This window comes from Macrobrachium nipponense, chromosome 33 (genome assembly GCF_015104395.2).
Source record: "Macrobrachium nipponense isolate FS-2020 chromosome 33, ASM1510439v2, whole genome shotgun sequence".
In the NCBI taxonomy this organism is placed as follows: Eukaryota; Metazoa; Arthropoda; class Malacostraca; order Decapoda; family Palaemonidae; genus Macrobrachium; species Macrobrachium nipponense.
This window is the reverse complement of record NC_087219.1, coordinates 811273-829450: the sequence shown is the minus strand read 5'-3', so window position 1 is coordinate 829450 and position 18178 is coordinate 811273. Positions and strand designations below refer to the sequence as shown.

General features: G+C 46.1%; 1 protein-coding gene across 1 annotated transcript in view; it reads right to left on the bottom strand.

The window, feature by feature from the left end:
* The window catches only part of LOC135202640 (uncharacterized), a 101491-nt gene that overhangs the window by 19953 nt on the left and 63360 nt on the right, over window positions 1-18178 (bottom strand). Inside the window, 3 exon segments of the mRNA XM_064232135.1 lie at window positions 15815-15942; window positions 16943-17072; window positions 17500-17621. Coding sequence (XP_064088205.1) covers window positions 15815-15942; window positions 16943-17072; window positions 17500-17621 — 380 coding nt within the window.

Here is an 18178-nt window from a genome sequence, read left to right as displayed (position 1 = left end):
TCCATCATTAATGAATTCAGCGTAATTAATATGAAAAGAGAGAATACTGTACTTACAATCTTTCATACACAATTACAAACAAACAAGAAAGCAAACGACGAGCAGCGGGCAGAGAGCGAACACACACGTCCCATCCACTGTGAGGCCGAAAGCAAAAGTGGTTTGTTTACATCCCAGTCGCGCGCTAGCGCGCCTGTCGGACAAGCAGTTAACTACGAAACCCCTTGTTCGAAAGCTTACGACCTATCCAGCTGCCGCTAGTATCTTCCTATTGTAAAAGGACCGAAGGTTTGTATGCCGTGTCGGAACAAACTGATAAAAGCTACAACATGGGTTGCTTTTTGTTGTATTCTACATGAAATTGCGCACATTTTTCACACATAAAACTTTTTTTAACGGCTAACATAGAATGGCCCAAACATTACAGCAATAGGACGAAAAAATTTCTGATTTTTTCGGCAGTTACCGCTCGGACGTAGGAAAGTTTTTTCTAAAATTACCATAAAGCGAAATATTGGCTAGCAGACTTCCACCCGTTTCTTGCAAAATGAAGGTAAAAAATGTTATTGTAATGATACAATTAAGTTTGTTCATACTTACCTGGCAGATATATATATAGCTGTATTTTTCCGAATCCGACAGAAATTTAAACACTTACAACACACGCAGTGGGAGTCAGGTGGTTAGTACCCATTCCCGCCGCTGGGAGGCAGGGTATCAGGAATCATTCCATTTTCTATTCATAATTTTTATTTCCACTGTCTCCTGAGGGGAGGTGGGTGGGTACTTGATTATATATATCTGCCAGGTAAGTATGAACAAACTTAATTGTATCATTACAATAACATTTTGTCATGAAAACTTACCTGTCAGATATATATATAGCTGAATCCCACCTTTGGTGGGGGTAGTAGACAGAATAGAAGATTTTAGGAAACATATATATGCAGATAATTGATATCTTGATTCCTTACCTGTTAGCATAGCTGACTTCGTGGTTACTGCGCGTAAGTCTGCTTGTGCTACTAGAGTTGCCAGCGAGGTAGAGACCATATAAGCTGGTGCACTCCAGATGATCTGTCAAAAAGGGGCAGGGGCGACCACGACGTGACTAGACCATATTGACCATACCATGAGGGCTAAGAAGTAAAAATAAAATAAAATATATATAAAAATATATATCACCACCTGACCCACCTAGCAAAGTTAAGGTGTGTTAACTAAGGCTTAAGAGTAAGAAGTCACCGTTGTCGGCGACTCAACTACTAAATTAAGAGCTCTCCTAACCATTTTCTACAGGATAGGATGAGTGGTACTTCTTGCCCCCAAGATTGTGTCCGCAGACACGTATGGCCCTAGCGAGCAGCAGATCTCATATGCCATCTTCACATCTCGCAGGGAGTGTGAATTGAACACAGAGTTGCTTCGCTAAAACATGGTACTCAGGATGTTGCTGAGTGCCATGCTCTATGAAATGCTTCCGAGGCCGCGCCCTCACCTCGTGAGCATTCAAATCAAAAGATTTCAAATCTTTGTGCAAACACAAAGAAGGAGCTTTTTTTGAAAGACCTCCTTAACAATAAAGCCAGGGGGTGTTCTTGCGATATGGGCAAGTTCTGGTCTTTTCGGAACACTGCAGATTGTCCGTACGACTTCGACTTTCTTGAGTTTTATGTAGATAAAACTTGAGAGACCTGACAGGGCACAGGACTCTCTCTGGCTCCTGCCCACTAACTTGTGCCATCCTTGCTTCCAAGCTTCCTGGCCCAAGGAAAAACGAAAACGGGTTTCCATCTTAGGCCATAACGAAAAGCTAGAGAGCCACACCGCCTTGTGTTCTCTAAAGCCAAAAACTTGTGACGATGGGGCTTAAAATCTCACTAACCCTCTTTGTCGTATCTAGGGTGGTTAGAAAAATGCCTTCCTGATCACATGCAAGAAGTTAACAGGTAGGAGATGTTCGAATGCTTTGACACACAAGAACTTCAGACTATGTCTAAGTTCCATATTGAAAGCTTCGATCTGGACATGCACAGTCAGTCCGTCTGTACTAACGTCAGGTGACCGACCAGTTGACCAGTCAGACGAATCAAGGACAGCAAGGCTGTACCCTGAAGCACCCTAAGGCACTATTCTTCGCTGAAGGATGAGTGTTTGGACTGCCTGGGCGATTCAAGCTAAGCAAACCTTGGGGGGTGTATCAACGCAACCCAACGTCGTTAGCGAATCAACTCCTGAGCCACTCCTGACTCGAGCTTCTGGTGCCAGGAGAAAGGAGCGAGGAGCAAAAAGGCGATTCAGTCCCGAAGGACGAATGCCTGACAGTCCAACCTGGTCTCATGTTAAACGATCATCGGGGGTGTATAAACGCAACCGACTTCGTCAACAAGAAACTCAGGGCTACTATATGTCTCCTGATCTCGCACGAGTGTCTGACTCCGAGAAAACAGGTGAGACAAAAAGTAGATGGTGAGCGAGTTTCGAGATTTCACAGAACTCAAAGATCGTGAGGGCTTTGTTGTTTGACAGAAGCAAATCTCTGAGCCCAAAGGCCGTCAACAACATATTTGCGTATTCTTAATAGTTGTGACTGCCAGCTTATCCCATTCTTCAAACGGAAAGGGAAGACTGCAATCTTATGCTGTCAACATCTCGATAGTCTGAACGTAGTCAGACTCAGAGCGGAGAGGTTATAGGTACCTTTCGTGTTAAAGGAGACGAACCTCTCTCGGAAAAGGTCCTTGGAAGGAGTGACCTCTGGGGTGGAATCTAGGGTCTGAAGGCCAACATGGGCGATTAGCGTCATTGTCGCTCCCCTGTGATGATATAAATCATCTTATTACATTTCCTAAGTGATTGAAAAAGGGGAAAAGAGACTAAACATCCATCCCCGTTCAATATCATAGGATGGCGTTTAATGTTACCGCTCCCGGATCGAGAAAAAGGGAGCAGAGAAGAAGAAGCCTCTTCGTCCTCAACCTAGCGAAGAGATGAATGAAAGGACGTCCTAAAGTCTCACAACTCTCAACATACTTCTAAAGAAAGATTCCACTCGAAAGTCAGTAGTTGCTGCCTTCGATCGAGACGATTCGAACGGACTTTTGCAATCCTGTAACGAACCTCTAGAGGATCATTCCATTCTACGCCTGTTGTTATAATAGGCTCTTTCTCGTAAACCGAAACCGGACCGAGAGAAGATACTTCCTAAGATATGAGAGAGCTGTGGAAGATCAGAGTTGATATGGACCATGGTTCCAAAAAACTCGTTTTGTTCCGATACGTAATACAAACCCATCGGTCCTTTAACAATAGGAAGTAGCTAGCGGCAGCTGGAACGGTCGTAAGCTTCGAACAAGGGGAGGCAAACGGTAGTTAACTGCTTGTCCGATCGTCGCGCGCCGCGCGACTGGGAGGTAAACAAATCACTTTTGCTTTCGGCCGCGGGTGTGAAGGACGTGTTCGTCATCGCTCTCTGCCCGCTTCATCGTCGTATGCCTTTGTTTTATATTGTGTTTTCTACTAATGGTTTGTTTGACTTGAAAATGAAACTGTAAGTACACTGTTTTCATTTTCATACTTAATTATGAACCCTTGAATTATGTCTCGGTGCCGAGGGCGGGCGCGCTCGCGCCGAGTCTGTATTTGGGCGAAAGGGTGTAATTGAAAAAATGTAAGTACCTTTTTCATTATATTTTTGCCCTGTGCGTTCGTACCGAGAGTGTGATTGCGCTCGGCACGAACTTTTAATTTTGTATAATAGAATGCAATGAAAGTGGATTCGCAATGCATATCTTTCATTTTCATTTATGATTGCATGAATTTAATCTGGATCAATTTTCGTTCTTACCCGGATCGGGAATTGGATCCTTACGATTTTTTATGTGAAATGAAATCGCAAAGTGCCAGTATTATGTTTCATGTTTTCATATATAATTTTATGATAGCATCATATGATTGGATTCAAGTTTCCGTTCTTACCCGGGAATTGATCTTTTCTCCTTTAAGTTCTATGAAGTGAATCGCAAGGGCAGTATTCTGTTTCATTTTCATATTACTTTTCACTGCTGTGCGGGGGTGGGGGAAGCGAAGGTCTGACAGGAAGTTGGTAGCCGATTCTTCGTCTTCCTTCCTGCCCCCCGCTCAGCTTCTTCATTGTATTTTGTATTTGGGGTCTTCCTTGCGTTCGGGGTGGGGCATGTCTTCCCCCCGTGCGTGAGGGAACCCCTCTTACTAATCTATCTATGTTACCGCAGGTGCTACATCCGTGGGAGACGACCTTGGATGTAGATGTAGATCCTCACGAGGTTTGTACTCGTTGTCGGGGGCGAGAGTGCTCCCGCAACGAGCCCTGTGTAACGTGTATGCATTCGTCAGAGGCGCAGTGGGTGCTGTACGAGGACACAAGAAGTCATCGGAAGTCCAGTGACTCCTTTGGTAACGGACGTCCAGTTGTACTCGGGGTCTTCCGTCCGCTCTGGGTGGGGTTCTCTCCCCCCAGGCGCGAGGAAACCCCTCTAATTAACCCGACTGTTGCTTCCGCAGGTTTGCCATCAGCGAGGACGACCTGGGACAGGTGTGGGAGTCGCTGGCACTGCAGGGGTTGATTCAGCGGTTGGCGGGGTCGGCAGTGGTCACTCATGATACGGTAACCACTACAACAACCACAATCTCGACACCAGCATATGAGATGTCCACCGCACCTGGTGTACACACCACATGTCATGTCGGTAACACCCACGGCTGCAATCCAGAACCAATTCCTGCCGTTGCCAATCAGGAACGGTGCCACCGCCACCTGGGTTCTTGGTATTGCCGACCCCGGACTGCCGCTGCCCAAAGAGTACCCCCTGGACCTGCCAGCCAGTGCCGAGGATGACGGTAGCTGCCGACAGGACGCCTGTCTCTCCTGTGGTACCTGCCGTGCCTGCCGTACCTGTTGCGGTCCCAGCCGCTCATTCCCTTTCAGATCAGGTGCCTGCTGCTCATTCACTTTCAGATGTTCCTGCTGTTCCTGGACCTGTTCCTGTTGTTCCTGCTGTTGGTGATGCTGTCACAGTCTCAGGTCTTTCCGGACAGGTGCAGTCGGGCCCTGTTGCTTCGACAACTGCCCCGGCTCCCTCCTGGATGGAAGACCTGACGTCTGTCCTGCGGAGCCTGGCGAAGAAGAAGAGGAGAGGAAGAAGGTGTCGTCGTCGTCTTCGCGTCCGCTGCCTCTCCTTCCCCTTCGAACTTCTAAGGCCAAACAGCCGAAGAAGAAGAAGGTTGCCTCCTTCCCCCCTAAGAAGACTCCTTCGGGATCTTCTAAGGGCCAGGCTCGCTCAGGCGAGCTGGGGAGCTCTTCTGCTGGTCCTCCTGTTCCTTCGGGAACGGGGGGCGGGGGCCCGTGCTTCTCCTGCAAAGAAGAAGTCGACGGGGACCAGAGGGCACCAGCCTCGGCTGGTGCGTCCTCACCTGGTGCTAGCGGGTCTGCCGCTAAACCAGGTTCCGTCTCGGCCGCTTCTCGTTCGCGAGAAGCACCGAGTGGACGCTCTTCCAAGAAGACCGTCCAGCCAAAGTTTTGACGCCCGAGCTCGCTCGCCGTCAAGACAGCGGCGCGGAGCAGAAGACTGGCGAGAGTCGTGCACACGACTCTCGCCAGGCCAGTGGACGCTCTCGCAGCGATCAACTGGCTGCTCGGGCTAACGTGACGGTCGCTGATCAGCCACGGGTTGAGGCGAGGAAGGAGTCCCCGCGGCCGCCGGTACCAGCGACTCGACGCGCCGAGAGGACGCTGGCCGGTCTCGACGCGACACAGAGCCTAGCAGGTCACCCGTCCGCCGCTCCCGATGGGACCGGGCGGAGACGGTGACCAGCGGCAGCTCGCCTGACGCTAGAGATCGGTCTCGACGTTCTCAGCCGAGCCAATCGCCCCAGGCGAGCGGTAAGGCTAGGCCTGCTGCTCGACCGTCACCGCGGGTTGACGATCAGCAGCAGCCCTCCACGCACGCTGGTCCTGCCAGCGAGCGAGGGGGGAGCGTCAGGTCTGCCTCTCCATAACGGGTTGAGGCGAGGAAGGGGTCCCCGCGGCCGTCGGTACCAGCCACGGCTGGTACCAGCGGCTCGAGCGCCGACCGAGGACGCTCGCCGGTCTCACCGTGACAGCGAGCCTAGCAGGTCACCTGACGCCGCTCCCATCGGGGACCGGGCGGAGACGGTAACCAGAACAGCTCGCCTGACGCTAGAGATCAGCGTCGACGTTCTCAGCCAAACCTCGCGCCTCAGGCGAGCGGCAAGGCTAGGCATGCTGCTCGATCGCCACCGCGGGTTGACGATCAGCAGCAGCCCTCCAAGCACGCTGGTCCTGCCAGCGAGCTAGGGGGTGGGGGGAGCGTCAGGTCTGCCTCTCCTGTACCTTCAACCTCCTCGGGCTACGCCGGAGGAGCGAGGTACCTATGAGTGATCGCGAGAGGTGCGCCGCTCGCGACCCCGCTATGACGCCGTATGGACAGGCACGGTTCTAGGACAACCAGGACATACGCGCAATTAGCTGGAGGCGACCGTCAGGGGTCTGCCGCTCTTCCTCCTTCTGAAGGAGGAGTATCTAGGGATCTGTTCTTGTTGGAGGGACTGGACGGTCCTACTCCGCAAGACGCGGTTACTCCCGAGATACAGAGGAATTTGCAGAAGTCATTAAGCTGATTCGTCAGCATAATGACCCTGCGGAAGGATTGCCGCTCCCACCAGCAGAGCCCACGTCTCTGCTCGAGTCGTTTTGGGGACCGAGAAGAAGGAACCCAAACCGACGGTGGGTCTGCCGCGATCGGAGCTTGCCGATTCTGTCTCGAACCAGTGTCTCGTCTCCGGACAAGAAGGCTCTCTCAGTTCTGGCCGGTCGATCACAAGCTACTTCCACCTCCTCTACTGCGACAGCGGCGTTTTCTACGTGTCTTCGGACACCGTATTTAAATACTCCTTCGGTCCTCCTGAGAGGTTTCGACCTCGCGACGAGGATGGAATGAGTCGGAGGACGGTATCGGCTCTCTCCTGTCAGTCGATCAGCCCCACCCCACCCAGACGACGTTCACAGTGGCGGCAGACCCTACCTACAGTGAGAGTTCGTAACCCTCCGCGGGAAAACGTTTTCTCCTGACGATACGTTTTCCCAGACTCTGAGAGGCCATCGCCGCAAGGCGATGGCTGCTCCTAACTCTTCTCCAACTGCTAGTTCCACTGGGAAGGCGAGCGAGTATCCAATTCCTTCCCCAATTCCCTCCCTCTCCTTACGGCTACGAGGGAAAGGGGAAGGATCCTACAGAGATTTCTTTGTAGGATCCCACGTTCGGGACTGCGCTACCGGGGGGACCTTCGGGTCCTACCTGACGTAAGCCCCGGTCGTGAGGAGGAATCCTGCTCCATTCTCGATTTCTACGGGAATCGAGAGGACCACCAGCCGATATCGTTTGACGAATCGGTGGGGGGTTTCGCAGACTGCTTAGAATTCTACGGAATTTCGAGCGCATTCAGAGTGTTCGAGTTTTTTACGATCTTCAAACACTTACGCGAGACCACGGTCCAAAGTGAGCGAGACGAGAATTCCCGATATGTACACGATAATCGGGAACCTCGCCTATGCTCGAATTCCTGGAATTTCTAGCATTGTGAAGAAGACTGCTGCTGAAAGAAACTATCTCACAGTAGGCGACCAACCTGGAATAGAGGAGATCGGACGGGAATATCCAGTTTGGCTTGAAACTATCGTCTTAGTATTACTGTTCACCATTGAAGCTTTCCTTCGAGGAAGATTCTCCTTCACTCTCTTTGATAGAGAACGAAGGTGGTCGATCTCCAATCCTTATTTTGTTTTCTTGAAGGAAAGAATTTAGGATGGAGATCGTTGTTCAGAATCCTACAAATATACTACGTATATTAACCTCGCGACCTGATTCTGCTAAGCAGTTGACTTGTCCGAGGGGTAGGCGCATATCCTAGTTATTCTACGGATTGCGACTTAGACGAGAAGTATCTAATTGAACTGCAACTCGGGGTTGCCTGCAACCTCCCAGGAGTTTTCAGTTTCAATTTTATATACTATGGTTTTGTCACGACAACACCATTTCAACTTTTATATTTACCGAAATTCGTTTCGCCTAAATATAATTGCCCGAGCATATCTTTTATGCTCGGTAGTTCTAGCCGAACGCATTCCTTCGTGGGAATAATGGATTACCTGGCAACTCAGGATGACGAGTCAGCAGGCTCAAACCACTGCGTATTGAACTGCCTCATAGCAGCTCAGTATCAGCTGGGCCTCCGAGATTCACGGTCATGTATGTCTCTCTCTCCCCTGCTTGATGACTACCGAACAACCGTATCTCGCCTAACAATCATGGACTTAGGTCTCGATTAACGGGGATTCTCGCAATAATGAAGGACCATCTACTGCGGTGACGCTGGATTCCATCGCCTTCGACATTGCGAGAATTTTCAACAGAGATATCTCTTGGACTCTTTCATCTTTCTGTTTACCGCACGGTAACAGAAGTCTGTACAAGTCTCCCGCTGCATCGCACTGCGATAATGCGAATGATTTTGCAGACATCTGAGTTTGTCTTCAAAATATCTCGTATTCGTAGGTGTACAATTGTTCATTGTTCAACCCGAATTACAAGATGTGTCAGAAGACATCGCCTACTCTCCGACCTGACAGCTCTACCTCCCCAAATGTTCAGCCCATGAGAAGCAGTTCTTCAGGCGGCTTTCACCTGTGTTTTCATTACCGAAGAACGCCCGCTTTCATTGCAACTACGACTTCTCACCGGACAGCAATGAAATAGCGGGTAGCGTTTTCAGTCATTTGTAAGCACAGGTTATGAATCTTGAGATTCCTTCTCGATTCATATGTGAAGACGTAGGTTGCATTCAATATACTACCTTCGTCTTCAACGGTACATAGTGTTGTTTCTCCTTAGCTGAGATTCAACAAACATGAGATGTTTTACCTTCAGGGACCTCGGTCTCTAGAAGGCAATGACTTTCGCCTGTTGGGTACTGCCTTAAGAGAATCATCACCTCGCGTCCGGCATGGTGACAAACAAATACATTATTTGTTTGGTCTCTCGGCATAACCCTTTAAAAGCGAAGGTCACGTGACTTACTCGGATGCTTTGACAACTTGCCTCCTACCGAACGCAGTCAGTCGGCAGCTGTCAGAGCGCCCGAGTCAGTTACGAATTACGCTGTTGACTTAGTTCGGTGTTACACAGCAACATTACTTCGTTTTAATAGCTGTCACAGTACCCATACCATTGACACCCACCATGGAGTGTCGGTGTCCTATCCACTACCGAGAACTTCGCTGCATGGGGGGATGAGGATTGGAGGATGCGAGAGACTTCGTTGCTAACGGACAGACCAGTATGGGTACTGGACATCACCGAAGTAGAGAAGAGGGATAGGTCATGCGACTATTTCCCTCTTTTCCTCTGAGGAACTGCATGACTTCTCCTGCGAAGTCAGGCACCCAGGGGATGGGGATCCAGTGACGCTCGATTTCGTACCGAACTTCGTTAGCGAAGACTCAGAACCCTTCGGTCCTGACGATTGGTTCGAGTCGTTCACAATCCCACCCCTCCCTAATGGACTTCACCGCCTTCGATGCGAAGGAGATGCTGCCTTGTCCACAAGAACTTCTCCTTGGCGCAGGTACTGAAGGCAGGGGAGGGGTCTGGTCCAACCAGGACCAAATGCCTTCCTTCTACCTTGGGGCGGGATATTGCCCACAGGTCCTTGGATCTTCTCCTTGGGACCCGTGGTGGCTGCTCAACACGTTGTGTAGCGAAAAACCCAGACCCTCGCAGGCCTGAACAGCATCGAGTCCTAGTGTGACCGTAAGAATGGATGGTGAATGAGGAGTGTGACTGGCTCCTCTTCCCATCTTTTTCTTCCCCTTACCTGCGGTTAGAGGGACACGGTCGTCACCCTGCTGGATAAGGACAAGATGCAGGTGAGCTACTCAACAGAGCCCAATACCTATCCCCACCCTTTCACTAGGGATAGGAGCGTATATACCACCACTTCCTCCAACAAGGGGGAGGAAGTGGATGCCAGCTTGAGGACAACCCATTACTTCTTTATGTTGCCTCTTGCAAACAGGAAACAAGTTCTTGCTTGCTGGTACGAAGAGATACGCTTGCCTCCCTCTCTTAGTACTCGGCCCAGAGGTCTGACCATTGATCCTGCGGTGCACACCCCGATCAATCGGACAGAGACTTGGATCCCTCCCTCGCTCTTACGGACCAGGGAGGCATTCCAGGGATGGACGAAACACCAGTCTGTTCATCAAAAAGACTCAGATTCCTCCCACCAAGAAGTGAGTCTTCCTATTGTTAAAGGACCGAGGGCGGGTTTGTATTACGTATCGGAAACAAATGACAATGTTCGAAAATTGCATTTTTCCTAACTATACAAACCTGAGGTCCTTTAACATACAGTCCCTCCTCATGCCACCCCACACATCTGCGTTATTTTGCATGGGCAAAAGCAAAAGTGATTTGTTTACCTCCCAGCCCGCGCGCGGCGCGCGACGATCGGACAAGCAGTTAAACTACCGTTCTCCCCTTGTTCGAAGCTTACGGACCGTTCCAGCTGCCGCTAGCTACTTCCTATTGTTAAAGGACCTCAGGTTTGGTTTGTATAGTTAGGAAAAATGCAATTTTCGGACAAATTGTCATTTCGAGGACTGGAGGGACGACTGAATTGCTTCCACTTCTTTCAGATTATGATCCAGGACATCTGAAAAACCCTCTCCAGATGTCCGGCACATTATTTCTATCACCTCAAGAGATACTTAACGCACCGAGAGATGTTCAGAATCATTCCTAGATCTTTAATAAAATTTCAGTTTCCCCGGTAGGAAAAAAACTGTAGAGGTCTGAATTTGCAGTCTATTCAGGGAAACAAACTTCTTTAGGAAGGAAATGGTCCCCAGCAAGCTCATCCATTCCCCATCATCACAGTATGTTTACTTCCCTAATAAGGCTGCGCTTTGCCTAAGCAAGAGAGCATATAATAGTGCAATGTTTGTGGTAGACTCGTAGTCTAGTCCTATACCGTGCGGTAACGAGCACCGAAAGGAGTAAGATATCTCTGTTAGAACATACTTAAGGCCAAACGAATGCAATGTTTATTCATTCATGTAAGAAATCCCCAAATCCCCCAATCTTAGGCTAAAGTCCGTGATTGTAGGGCAGAGATACAGTTCGTCAGTCAAATCCCGCAGAGGAGAGAGAGAGACGTAACTGCCAGCACAGAAGTACGGTTAGTCAGTCAATCCCGCAGGAGAGAGAGACTTAACCTACAGCGCATGACAGCGAACGAGTTGGTACTGGCTCGTTTGGAACTGGAGGAGGAGAGGAGTCAGAGGACAGTGGAGCAGCAGCCAGCTTACGATCGTCCGTCATCGTCGTCTCTTAACTTTATGCCTGGGTTTGCCAGCTACCTATTCTATGAAGAAAAAAGGTCCGTTATTTTTAGCATAAAGAGACTCTCAAGCTGGTATATTTAAGCGAAACAGAAAACGCTAAATATACAGATGCGTGTTGTCGTCAGAACACCTTACCATACAACGGTAAAAGATAAATCGGCGGAAACTCCTGGAAGGATGCAGGGAGTAACGATTAAAAAATGTCCTTAAAATGGACCATAGACCTCTCGGTTGCCATCCGAAGAGGTAACTACAGCAAGCGTATATGACTTGAAACCAACCAGAAATAAAATAACGCAAGGCAAAATATGAAATTAAAATCACAATTAAAGTTTGTTCATACTTACCTGACAGACATATATATAGTGAATTCGGAAATACAGCTACATTACATATCTGAACAGGCAACGTTTCATGAACAAAACTTAGGAGAATCGAAGCAGTCAGCTCAAGCTTCTATGTTATTGGACATAAGCGTTCATTGACGTAGTTCTACAAGTCTATTTTCTTGTACGAGTCTGCGAATGACGAATGAGAGCTCTTCCGAATCTTGTCAATAAGAGCTTATTCGCTTACGCAACATCAAGTTAATGAGATGTTTGTCAATGAGAACTAACCCCATATTTACGGGACAAAGAGATATTTTGTCAATGAGGGGATACCCACTTACTTGACAAAACGATAGTATATTGTCAATGGGGGAAAGTCACTGAATTGACAAAAACGTAATCCAGGAAGTCGAGCATTTTATTTTCCGATTCCTGTCTCAAACGAGGAAGGGGCAAGAATCCTGTTAAGAGACTGGGCTTACGTCAGGTCTAGAACGAGATGTTCAATTCGCAGCGTATAGTCCCGCCACTAGGAACTACAACAAAATCTATCATCTGAAAAGCCCTTTCAGATGGGCTAAAAAGCTGGAACAAAATTATCCTGGGAAGAGGAAGAAACTCTCCAACCAGCTTCCTCTCCCTATCACAACTAATGTCCTGCTAAAGCTTAAAATTTATTGGCAGTATGGCAAAGGCAGTCCTGTCTTGCGCTTTCCTGAAGAGCGTACTTTTGATGAGTGCCTTTGCAAGAATCCTACTGAACGTTGCCGAGAGTCACCTGACGTGCAGGACATCGAGCCTTTATAACCCGTAACTGCCTTATCGCAAAGTCTTGACTGCGGTAGTGGCAACTTAAATTTATTGGCAGAATGGCAAAGCTGCGGTAGAGCAAACGAGAACTTCCCTTGAGCTTTCCTTAACTCCATCCACCTATGCGAAAAAGCTAATATTAATTGACAGAGACCTCTTGAACTCACAAAACCCGATGTCTTGCTGGGTTTCGAAGAAGAAGTTGTCTGTTCACTTTAAGCTTACTCCGAAGCACTGCCTACTTCACATTCTTTGCAGGTGAGGTAGAAGGTATCATCGAAGGTAGAGGAAGCCCAAATCTGAAACAAGAGCTTGAAGAGTTCAACAGAAACGTTCAGCCAGGCGACACACCTGGCGTGCGCTGGTGCACGCTCGGCGTCCACTGGAGCGCGCTCGGCGTCCATTGCGCGCCGGCGTACACTGGAGCGCACGCTCGGCGTCCACTGGCGCGCGCCGGCGACGTGCACCCGCGCGCGCTTGGCGTGCACCCGCGCGCGCTTGGCGTGCACCCGCGCGCCCCTGGCTTGGGCGTCCGCTCTCAAAAGCTTACTGCTACTATGACTTCTTTTACGTATTTCTCGGTGGAAAGACGGACACGAGTTCAGGCGACGTTCGCCTTCTTACTTCTCACTGAAACGCATAACGAGAGAGAGAGAGAGAGAGAGAGAGGACGTGAAGCGTCCTCTTCTATAAAGCTTCTATTTAGAGGGCGCGAGTCCATCCGAAAGCTCCAACCCCTGCGCGGGAGGACGCTTCGGAGGACGAGAAGCAATCCTTCAGGATTCGTGCACGTGCACGCACTTAGGCAGTCTGGGGATTTTCATCAGAAACTGCCGAAGGCACGCCAGATCGGTGGGGGTTCCTCGTAACCCTCCTTCGGCTTTCGACATGCTCTCTCCCTCGTTCTGGGAGTCAAGCAGAGGTCCCGGCCTAGAGGCGAAACGAGGCCGATCTGACGCACCCTCCACTACACAAGGGGTATCACTGCACTTCTGCACTTCACTTTTACTCTCTAAAGCAAGCACTTTCGATTCTAAGTTACGAATCGAAGGAGTATCAGAGAAAGGGCAATTTCTCTACAGACACTGCTTAGGGCCCGAAGGCAACACTGCAGGGTTAGGAGTAACAATTACAGAAGTAGCACTTCACAGCAATGAAGGAGAGCGAGCACCTCTCGTAGACATATACATAGCCCGTAGGCCATACTACAGGGTTATGCAAAATAAAGTCTACAGGAAGGTTAGCAGGTTCATACCCTGACTTTTGTTACTGATTAATTGCGTACATACGAATCATACGTCTTCCTTACGGAATTAGACATGTTTACTGATTAATTGCGTACATACGAATCATACGTCTTCCTTACGGAATAGACAAAGTCTCACACTCCTTACATGACAAATCTCAACAAAGAAGCAAGACCCATACCCCTCGTACATACCAAGTGCGAATCTACCGAAGCTTTCGGTAGCCACCCCCTATCTTTGCAGACAACCCCGTCTGAAACTAGCCTAACTAGATTCAGATATTTTATGCAAAAATGAATCAAATTCAAATCAATTTAAGATAGCGTATACCTAGCCACAAATCCAAGTGAATAAATCAAAAGACAATTAGGATACTTAGCGGCAATGAAGTTTCCAAAATCCTAAGACGGAGGTTACTGAAAACATGTGTTTTCAGCACCGGCGACAGAAAAAATTATGAATAGAAAATGGGAATGATTCCTGATACCGCCTCCCAGCGGCGGGAATGGGTACTAACCACCTGACTCCCACTGCGTGTGTCGTAAGTGTTTAAATTTCTGTCGGATTCGGAAAAAAATACAGCTATATATATATCGACAGGTAAGTTCATGAACAAATTGAGCATTACTAGAATGTAAGAGTTTTAGCTTACAATTGTGGTTTTCAACCATTTCTGTCGAGTCAAAGTTGACCGAATCCCTCGTTGGCTGAGTGGATTTCGCTCTCGACTACCGATCCGGTGGTCCGAAGTTCGATCCTCGGCTCGGCCAACGTGGAACCAGAGGAAGTTTATTTCTGCGTGATAGAAATTCATTCCTCGATACAATGTGGTTCGGATCCCACCAATAAGCTGTAGGTCCCGTTGCTAGGTAACCAATTGGTTCCTAGCTACGTAAAAATATCTAATCCTTCGGGCCAGCCCGAGGGAGAGCTGTTAATCAGGTCAGTGGTCTGGTTAAAACTAAGATATACTTAACTTGACAGAAGGTTGAAATTTTGGCCTTATCGTTATTTATATTGAAAAATATTTCAACTGATAAAGCTACAAACCATGGGTTGTTTTTCGTTGTATTCTACATGAAATTGCACACATTTCCATATATAAAACTTTATGTAATGGCTAATATAAAACGGTGCAAACATTATGGCAATCGGACAAAAAAATTTATGATTTTTTCGGAAGAGTTACAGCGCGGACGTAAGGAAAAAGTTTTTTCCAGAAATTCACCATAAATCAAAATATTGTGCTAGAGACTTCCAATTTGTTGTAAAATGAAGGTAAATCATTGATATTATTAGAATATAAGAGTTTTAGCTTAAAATTGCATATTTTGACCATTTCGGTAGTCAAAGTTGACCGAAGGTTGAGCACTTATCATTATTTATATGAACATTTTTCAAAACTGATAAAAGCTACAACCATGGGTTATTTTTTTGTTGTATTCTACATGAAATTGCGCACATTTTCATATATAAAACTCTATGTAACGGCTAATATAAAATGGTGCAAAAATTATGTCAAAGTGACAAAATAATTTCTGAGGTGTGTCGCTGATGCTTTTTAGTGCGAGAAGAAAGAAATTTGCGCTTGCGCGGCTGGGTAATGATTTTAAACAAAACAACAGCCAGATCCGTGAACTCCCAGCATCCCTCAAGATGCGTGATTCAAAAGTTTTTGCCAAGTAGGCATATACTATTTTTCCGCGAATTTAAAAAATAACTTTTTTGTGTTGACGTTTCGTACGTCAATTCGGCACCCAACAGACAATTTTCGTCGACGTTAAATACGTCCAATCGGCGTTTAAGGGTTAATGGGAGCTATATAATTATTCAGAACCTCATCATAATCACCAATTTTACAAGATCTTCTAATGGTTAGCAAGTGGAATTAGTTCTCTCAACCTCTCACATGCTACACTTCTAAAATGGGGTAACTTGATAACAAAAAATCTCTCATCAAAACTTACAATGACTTATTCTTTGTAGCAATAGAAAAGATGACAACTGCCAGATTCATCAAAAGACCAATGAGAAAGTCCATGATCAAAAGGCGGTATATTTCTTCTCCCAAAGATGTTTCCCAACAGTCGTCTTCCTGTAAAAAGAAAAGCTAATCAATAGCCCAATAAGATTGACCAATGAAACAGTTAATGATGCTGCTGCAACTGTCAGTCTTCAGTGTAACTGTGGTTTCCGAAGTTCTACACAAGATGAACAGAGTCCTGATTTCAAGAGGGTATTTTCCAATAAATGCAGCATGAAACATGTTCTACAATAACACTACAATTATTTAGTTAAGTGGATAACAAAATATCTGAATAGACAGTACTGGAATTATTAAAGCTACGTATATCCATGTGTACTAATTCTGGTGTGTAGTGAAAAATACTGCCACAATGAGGTGCGATAGGTCCCATAAATTCCAATCCACCCACATATAAAACTGCCAGCTCTTGAAGACTCGATGAAAATAAATTATTTTTTTCTAAAATTGATTATGCATCAATTCTTTAATAGATGTACCCTGTAACAAGATAACAGCAAAAATATTAAAGATTATGGTAAGAAAAGCATATTTTATACAAGAAAATCAGCAATTTCATTATCTGAAAAATTCGTACACTAAAAAAATGTGATGGCGTTAAAGCATACATTTTATCAATACATGTATTTAAATCTTGGGTTGACAATATTCCAGTGTCTTTACTTGTGCTATCATAAGTGGTCATTCTTTATCATCTCAACAAGTTGGTCAGTACCTTGACTGCTCCTAAATTGAAGGCACTTGCAAAATTATTGTATAAATAAATAAACAAGGGCTTTGTATTGCAGTGAATCTATCATATATGGTGCCAGCTATAAAAATACTAAGTGTCACTTCCATTAATTTTGCAATCCACTGGTTACAGTAGCACTGCAGTCCTTTTTAAACATTAGAGAACTAATGCCATAGCAATACTACCTGTAAACTGTTCCATTGGAAGTAGAAAGAAACAAAGAACCTCTGTCATCAGACAGTATCACAACATAATCCAATGCAAGCCTACAAATTATACCACCAGTTAAAAGAAAAAAAAAAAAAACAACAAACATACCTGAGGTTCATCAAGCTTCTTTGTTGAAACTTCTTTTGCTGCCTCTGATGATTTATTGTCAGGATTTTGTTCTAGTGTATACCAAAAGCCAATAAGAACACCCAGTATTGTTAACTCTAGTATAATCGTTCTGCAAAGAAAGTCATAATCACATAAAGAAAGCAAATATATCAACAGATCAATCATACTCAAATTTTGAATACCACTCTCACACTAAAACGAGGGTAAAAATTACCCCTATGTAATGAAATCGACATGGTATGGAGAAAACAATTACTAAACAACAGTAAACAATTTATATTTTTATGATACAGACCAAAATACCAGATTAAAACTAATAAACAAATTATTCAACCATTATTACCGTAAAAAAATAGGGGTGATTATGGAAATCTAATTAAAAATCACTGGTAAAGACCTGATTATTCAAGGTATGTGTAATTTATATATATGTATATCAGTCTTGCAATGTGTAACTCAAGTCATCAAATACCTTACTGCCTCATATATACACAAAATAAATCACAAAAATATCACCAAACAGTTACGGTACATACCGGACAAGGGTGACATAGAGTTTGTGGCGAGGTGACTTGTAACCTTCTATGTTGACGAGACCTTCAAATGCCACAGGAACGATAACCATGATCAGGGTTACTATCGTGGGTATATAAGCAAGCTTAAATCACTGCTCTTGTAAAGACAAAATTATAACTATGAATGAATATTCACAAAATTATTTTATTAGAATTATGTACAGTACATTTATATACTGTGTAGTCAGCCTTCATATTAGGTAGGATTTACTATGCCATTCTGAATTTGCATTAACAGAAAACGTTTGAAAAATATCCAATGAAGCGCCAGAATACTAAATTCATAATGGCCATACAATGAGCAGAGCTCAGATTCTACAACAATCTCGTCACCTCACCACACTGGTACTGAGGAATCATACAAAATGACAATTTGTCGAAAATTGCATTTTTCCTAACTATACAAACCTGAGGTCCTTTAACAATAGGAAGTAGCTAGCGGCAGCTGGAACGGTCGTAAGCTTCGAACAAGGGGAGAACGGTAGTTAACTGCTTGTCCGACAGTCGCGCGCCGCGCGACTGGGAGGTAAACACATCACTTTTGCTTTTGGCCCATGCAAAATACGCAGAGTGAGGGGTGGCATGAGGAGGGACTATATGTAAAGGACCTCAGGTTTGTATAGTTAGGAAAAATGCAATT